This window comes from Penaeus vannamei, chromosome 1 (genome assembly GCF_042767895.1).
Source record: "Penaeus vannamei isolate JL-2024 chromosome 1, ASM4276789v1, whole genome shotgun sequence".
Classification (NCBI taxonomy): Eukaryota; Metazoa; Arthropoda; class Malacostraca; order Decapoda; family Penaeidae; genus Penaeus; species Penaeus vannamei.
This window is the reverse complement of record NC_091549.1, coordinates 35445829-35453328: the sequence shown is the minus strand read 5'-3', so window position 1 is coordinate 35453328 and position 7500 is coordinate 35445829. Positions and strand designations below refer to the sequence as shown.

Sequence of the window (7500 nt, the reverse complement as noted above, 5' to 3'; positions counted from 1 at the left end):
CTTCTGAAAGGCCAAAACCAAAGATACAGAAAAAGAAAGAAAGGAAAGGAGAGAAAAAATAATAATTCCTGCTTTTATTCTAAGGCGTTTGGCATACTGTATACGAAAAAAAGTCTATTGGCAATACTAAAACCGTATCCTCACATCCTAACACCTCAGAAGTAAACACGGAAAACTTGTCACTCAAACCTCTCTTCTGCAGCGGTACTTGCACTGGTCGTGGCTCTCGCAGTTGTCGATGACTACTTCTGGTAGTTCAGAGACCATGTACTCAGCGTGTCCACCTGATACGAAGAGCGCGCAGCGACACCATGGTTCGGTCTGGGCGCTGGAAGAGAAAATAATTTGTGTATGAAATCAGATCAGCAATTTTAGCTGAAGAGGTCTGAATTATGCATGTATATATATATATATATATATATATATATATATATATATATATATATATATATATATATATATACATATATATATATATGTATATATATGTATATATATATATATATATATGTATATCATATATATATGTATATATATACATATACGTATATATACATAGTTGCGTATATATACATATACCTATATATACATATATAAATATATGTACCCACACACACACATATATATATATATATGAATATGTATGTATATATATATATACCTGTATGTAAAGTTTATCTATATAAATATGTGTATACTTGCATTATTTATATACATCATATATATTTACCATTTATACGTATATATTTAGATTTACATACACACACACACACACACACACACACACACACACACACACACATATATATATATATATATATATATATATATATATATATATATATATATATATATATATATATTATATATATGTATATCTATATATATATATATACATATATATATGTAATATAAATATATATATATATAATATATATATATAAATATATAAATATATACAAAATATACATATTATTTGAGAACATACATTTACATATACGTGTGTGTGTGTGTGTGATATATTTATCTACATGCCCAAACGTGCACGGACAGAAAGATAGGTAGATAGATACATTTCCTATACATATGTATATGTATGTCTTATGTAGAGGTCCGCCAAAAAATAAATTGTAGTTGGCATTTCAAACAGCTGAGAAAATATCATGTCTTTACTGCGGTGCATTTTGAACTCACCTGACGTAGGCGACGCCGAGGACAGCCAAAGCGAGGACGGTGTTCTTCATGATGCCGGAAGAGTGACACTGAAGAGGGAGGAATCGACCTCTTTATATATGCCATTTCAAGGCTCGGCTCAGCCACCGCAGTGCAACGCACCAACGAACGTTTCAGTACACGAAGATATGGGGACAGTGATACAGTGACTCTCCCTTTCGGAAATGCTTAAAACTGCTTCATCAGCATTGTTCAGCATGTGGTACAAATACACATATAAAATACATGTTAGGCAATAAAGAATAAAAAACTCGTTCACAGAGATTTTGCGACTATTTGCGATTATCGATGACGCCGCTTTACGATGAAGTAAGGTCTGTGTCTATAATGAAAGGCAATAAGATGAAAAGACGAACCAGGAGCAGATAAACGTTGAAAATTATAATGTGGTAAGAGAGAAAATATCACACAATATGAACAAGCGTACAAACACAGTAACTTGTGTACACGTTGAGACCAAACATCAACAATAAAGACGTTTTGAGAAAGACTGTCGGCGCCTCATTAGACGATAGACAAAATATAGTAGTTGTAGTTGTCCTACAGATGACTCTACAAGTAGTTAGTCTCCAAAGAGACAATTACTAGTCACACCAATCTAACCTCATTAACCTTTTCCCTTATTTACGGATTTATTATTTTTTCTTCTTCTTTTTTTTTTGTCTGTTAATATTAATTCCACAGCATGCGTTTGATGTCAATAATGATAATAACAGTATTGATGCTGACAGTTTAGGAAAAATATTTTATACTGTAAATACAAGGAATTGAGATAAAGTGAAGGCCACGTAGGGCTTCCCAGTTGACCCCTTGGTTGCTGAGCACTTCTGGAACCATATATGCACAGCAAAACTGCAAACTAACAGTACACAGACCCCCGTCCAATGAGCTGATGAGGTTAAGGTGGTGTCACTAGCACCATTTCCGTGGTTCTTTCACGTTTCCGTTTTCTTTTTTTTTCTTTTTTCTCGCTACCGCTGGCATATTGGCTGAATGTGATAATTTCCAATCAGACGATAATTATCGTAGGCAAATTTTCTGTTGGCTTTTTTTTGTTGAAATCATAAGTTATATTAGATAATCGTTATAGTAATGCAAAACAAAAAAATCTATTTATCAAATAAAACGATTCAATAAGATAGTCTAAATAGTAAATAATACTCAAAAAATGTTAAAATTCTTTCTTGCATTTGTTAAACGATACAAGTTGATAACTAGCTGCTCGCCTGTTTGTTTAAATCTTTGACCACGTCCCCGTTCCCTTATTGGAGCAGAAAAGCGAGAAGACCATGTTATTTAGCATTACACATTCGGTGCTGTTTCGCATTAAATCGACATCCGGACCGAATTTCTACATGAGACAGAGTACTCGGACGCCTACAGCAAGACGAAGAGCTGTTTGCCGACAACTCCTGGCCCACACACACAGCCAGAGTGTTGATACGCTTCCAGCTCAAACAACTGCTTGCCAAGGGGATGAACGCCTCCCACCCTGACTACAGAGAACCCCGCCGTGCAAACACCTTGATTGAGTTCTCACTCCTGAGCTTGTCAAGGAGAAAAGATCAATACTCTATGCCTATCCTAAAGGCATAAGTACAAAGGGTCATTGTACAAATAACTCCCTCGGGTAAGAGAACTTACTATACGGACGGATCCGTGGATCCCATAAACCACACTGCAGGCGCCGGCTTCAGAGCAAGGGATACCACGACATCCATTAAGGTCACTGACAATGCCTCATCGCTCCAAGCTGAAAGAGTTGCGATCACGCATCTTTAAGATACATGGTCACAGACACAGACTTTAGATCAGCCAGTGACAGTCTACAGAATAGCATTCCCCGAGATAACATCTACCTACTGATCACGGTCTTCACCATAACGCAGAGGATCCTTAATCAGGGTTGAAGCATAATCATTAACTGGATTCCCAACCACATAGGCATCCAAGGGAATGAGCTTGCTGAAAGACTAGCCGAAAAGGGCAGGGGTATGCCCCTAACTCCCATGATCGTCAACCCAAGCCAAAGTACCAAAGCTACAGCGCTTGCCGTTCTCCAGAGAACGCACAGAGAAAATACCTCAAACTCGCTCTCAGCCAAGTTGCACTCAGATACCACAGGCTATGGGCCACCGGTCCTTTCACCATACATAAAAAGAGGTACTGGTCATGCTACACAGATTAAGACTAGGTCACTCATGTGCTTGGAAAATTCTTGAGGACGTGATTGTCAGTTAATGCAAACATTGTGGCAAGCCGAACGCCACCCTGTTACATTACTTACAGAAATGCAAACACACAATTTCTGAGACAGGCACCCCAGACCACAGCTGCTAGGCTAGTAAAAGGGGGCATGCCACATGCTTACGCCATAGCAGCTGCTTGCTTTCCAGCCCTCACTCTAAGTATACAGTTCAAAGAAAACACATGAGCCAAGTAGAAATAGCTGACACAGGCCGTGCCACTCCAGAGAAAAGGCCTGGGTGAAGCTAGACCTCGCAAACTACATTAAATCGTCGCCTCAAAGCCAGAATAACGTCCATCATTGCCAGAGCCTGTGTGGGCGTTGGAGCCATCTTGCTGTGTTTACAATTTTCGTCGGACTGGTTCCGTGATCCTCATCCCTATTGTGACTGCGCGCACCAAAACGGTTTCCATGGTGCCAGCGGAAAAAGTCTAAGTGTGATACAGCCTTAGTCTAAATCGAAACTATGCTTCATTATTCCTTTTTTTGTATTGGTTTTATTGTTAGCTGGAGTCTCGTCTAACTCGAAACGTTGCAATCTATTACTGTACATTACACAACATGATCCAAACCACAATATGGTTTTGCATTCTGTTACCGAGTAACAGATTATTATGTACTTTAATGCGTGTGTGTGAATATATCATGAAGTATATATGCTGATCACTACATGTTGACATTTAAAACTCCGGCAACCTCCGGACCTGAGTGACGGATTTTTAAGAATGCCGGGATTTATATGGTTACATATGCTGTATGTATTTAGCAGAAAATGGCTACATGCACAGTCCTCTTAAAAGAAAAAAAAAAAAAAAGCAAAGGAAATTTTAAAGGTTGCCAACTACAATGACGTTTACACTTTACACCACATCTTTCCTTTGCTGAATCTATCATGGAGCTAAACAGCAGCAAAGACATGATGAAATGAGAAGAAATAAGCAGCAATGCGTGGTAGCACGTGGAAGACCCAACAGCTGATTTTAGAGTACAGCGCCATCAAAACATTAACGGCTACTTATAGAAAACTGGCGTGCAATGCGGTAAATTTGAAAATGAGCTCCGAAATCAGTGCCGGAAATCTGAAGGAATCGCATTATCGTTGGCCGGATTTTTTATTGTCAACCTATAGACATAAAGATGTAGTACAGGTCTACACGAAAACGTTTTACCTGGAGAGCCGAAATTTCATAGAACCAATTTGTCTAACAATTGTGTAATAATCATAATGCATAAACATGTTTGAACTGATCAATGGTTGCCGAACACCTGGGAACAAATACAATGGTCAAGGGAACTGAATAATGCTCATTTTTTCGTTATTAATATTTGCATGTTCTAGTATACGTTTTCCTTTGACTTAAATGTTTATCAAATAAATAGAAATGGGTAGGCGGATGGTTTTGTATAAGCACTGGTGTTCATTTTGCAAATTATTAAAAAATAATTATATTAAGAGAGATTAACAGGATATGTTATACGGATGACCAAATGGAGACACAAACACACTTAAATACTGTACGGACATACAAATGCACATACACAGGCAAAAGTATGGTTTGATTTATAGCTGGCTCAATAAATTCGTTCGTTGTATGAATGAACGCCGCTTCTACCATCTTCCTTTGTCGTTGGGGCAGGCTTTGTTTTATGATGGAGGCCTGGGACCTCTTCGGCAGGTGACCGACGGTGTCTACGTGAACAACAGAGGCGCTCCTCGTGTAACGTCGGAGAGCGCTGTGGTGTTGGCTGATTCGTTGCTCATGTAGTCCTCATGCTGGCTCGCCTATGTAAACTTTATCACAACCACCACAGGGTATGCTGTACACCTGGATGAGGGGTCTGTTGTAGTTTGACCTCTTTTCTCTTAAGATATCTCCAATCTTCTGGTTTGAAGATGTAGCTATCTTTATAGTGTGACCCACTAGGGCTTTGAGGTGTTGTCAGTTCCGAGTGAGGGATGATTATTCTGTGAATCTTGTTCTGCGTGTCGTTCCCTCTCGGTCTGTTCATGATCTTTTCGGCCTTGCGTAGAAGGTGGATAAGCATGGAACGAGGATAGTACAGGTGTTGGACGGTGTCATAGACCTGTTGCATTTCTTCCCCCAAGAACTCCGGGCTGCATATTCTGAGGGCTTGGAAGACGAAGCCAATGACCACGCCTTCTTTAGTCCTTTTGCCATGGGCTGAGAAATAATATATGAAATCATCCTTATTTGTGGGTTTTCTGTACACGGAGAATACCGGACCATCTGGTATTCTGTGGATTAAGGTGTCTAGAAAAGGGAGCTGCTAATCTCTTTCTTCTGCGGTAACCAGGAGCCACAAACTATCCTCCATATCTTGGCATGTATACTCTGATGAAGCAGTAACGAAAAGGCCTTCAGTATATTCGTGTATTTTCATATTCTTCCTTCCTTGTTGTTCCTGCTGCAAAATTTAAAATGAAAAGCATATGAAAAAAGGTCTATTTTTTATTTATTATTATTTTTTCTAAGGAAGTGAATCGCAACAGCATCAGCCGGCACCAGGTTGAAGTATATTTACCTTGTACCTTGGGCGAATGTAAGGCCTTTAAGACCTGTGGCAAAATAAAGCTCCGTTTTTAAGACTTTTTAAGGCTTTCTATTTCAATAAACATGACACTTAAGGCTTATTAAGGATGCGCATCACTCCTGGGTCAGGTGAAACTAATCACATAGACTAATTAATAGGGCTGACGCCGAGGCGGGGGCACATAGACGCAATTCCGCTTCGCGTCCAACCACGAGGGTCCTCATGGCGAACCGCCAGGCAGGTCCTCAGCTCATCACTATTATCTAGCGACAGGTCTGGTCAATCTGCCCAAGCCACGACTTCCTAAGTCGTCCCAGGGGCCTCCTCAACTTCCATGCGTACTTAGTTATTTTTGTATGAGGGATAATAATAGATACTCAAAAAGGCAAGAAAGCTGTAGCTAAAAGAAAGATAAAACAAGATAGAAAGGATAAAGAAGGATAAGGGTACAGGAACAAACGACAGAAAGTACGAACGACAATAAGTTAATAAAGTAACTTCGTATTTGACATTGGGGTTTCGCAGATCATATTTATATACTATGAAGTGCAGTACATAGAAACCCCTTCCATACTGCGTGTGTGTGTGTGCAAAGGACAATTCATGTGCGTATAGCTTTCATAAGGTGGTCTGAGTGTCAGCCTTGCCTTGAGCAAATGTTTTGCGTTTTTTATGCATGATTTTATGTGTAATCTTCATTGTATATTCATGTGCTTTTTACTTTTTTAAACAGATTTGTTTTCCTGCGTCACAAGAGTAACGGCTGGTCTTCCTGCAGCTATCATATTTATTATGAAAATCCTTTCGTTGTCCTGTTTTACTTTTTCTGATCCTCTGCCACTTATGTATGGATGGCTTCATATATTGTATCATTCTCATATATTTTTCTTAATTATACGATTATTTATTTAAGTTTCCTTTGGCAATATCTATTTAGGTCAATCTATCTTTTTCTTACAAATAGCATTATTTCCCTTTTCTCAGACAATACCACAGGTTTTCAATACATGCATTCAGGGATCTGGCGATTTTATTGCCTCAAAAGGGTTTAACAAAGGGTGTTCATCCTTAATCTGATGGATAAAACATTATCTTTGCTGGTGTTAAGATGGTCCCTTCCACGCATTTCACATGGAGATGCAGTGGTTGTGTTCCCCCTTATAACAGCAGAGCATCTGTTGGGAGACCAGGCCAGAGTACTCCCAGGGACCGCCGCACATCTCGTAGTAACCGTAGACCTGCGAGAAGGAAAAGGAAAAGCATTATGAAGGGATGAGGGTTTTGGATACATTTTGATATATGAAGTATAGTCTTAGAATAAGGGTGAATCTGGGGGAAATACTGATTGCTTCTTACGTATTTGTTGTGGATGGAGTGCTCCGTGTTCTGGCAGAGGTAGGAGCCAACCGTTGCGTTGTTCACAGTTGACCACAAGTCCATCTCGTTGGTCATATCATTGAACTGTG

At 39.2% G+C, this 7500-nt stretch overlaps 2 protein-coding genes across 2 annotated transcripts in view; both read right to left on the bottom strand.

Annotated features, from left to right (window-relative positions):
- LOC113819435 (uncharacterized) overlaps nucleotides 1-1276 on the bottom strand; it is a 1826-nt gene extending 550 nt beyond the window's left edge. Inside the window, exons 1-2 of the mRNA XM_027371671.2 lie at nucleotides 1195-1276; nucleotides 190-328 (exon numbers count right to left, since the gene is read on the bottom strand). Of these exons, the coding sequence (XP_027227472.1) occupies nucleotides 190-328; nucleotides 1195-1244 (189 nt within the window). The 5' untranslated portion in view covers nucleotides 1245-1276. The remainder of the gene's footprint in view (nucleotides 1-189; nucleotides 329-1194) is intronic.
- Nucleotides 1277-7027: 5751 nt separating this feature from the next.
- Nucleotides 7028-7500, bottom strand: part of LOC113819428 (uncharacterized) — a 2923-nt gene continuing 2450 nt past the window's right edge. Inside the window, exons 3-4 of the mRNA XM_027371665.2 lie at nucleotides 7391-7495; nucleotides 7028-7272 (exon numbers count right to left, since the gene is read on the bottom strand). Of these exons, the coding sequence (XP_027227466.2) occupies nucleotides 7162-7272; nucleotides 7391-7495 (216 nt within the window). The 3' untranslated portion in view covers nucleotides 7028-7161. The remainder of the gene's footprint in view (nucleotides 7273-7390; nucleotides 7496-7500) is intronic.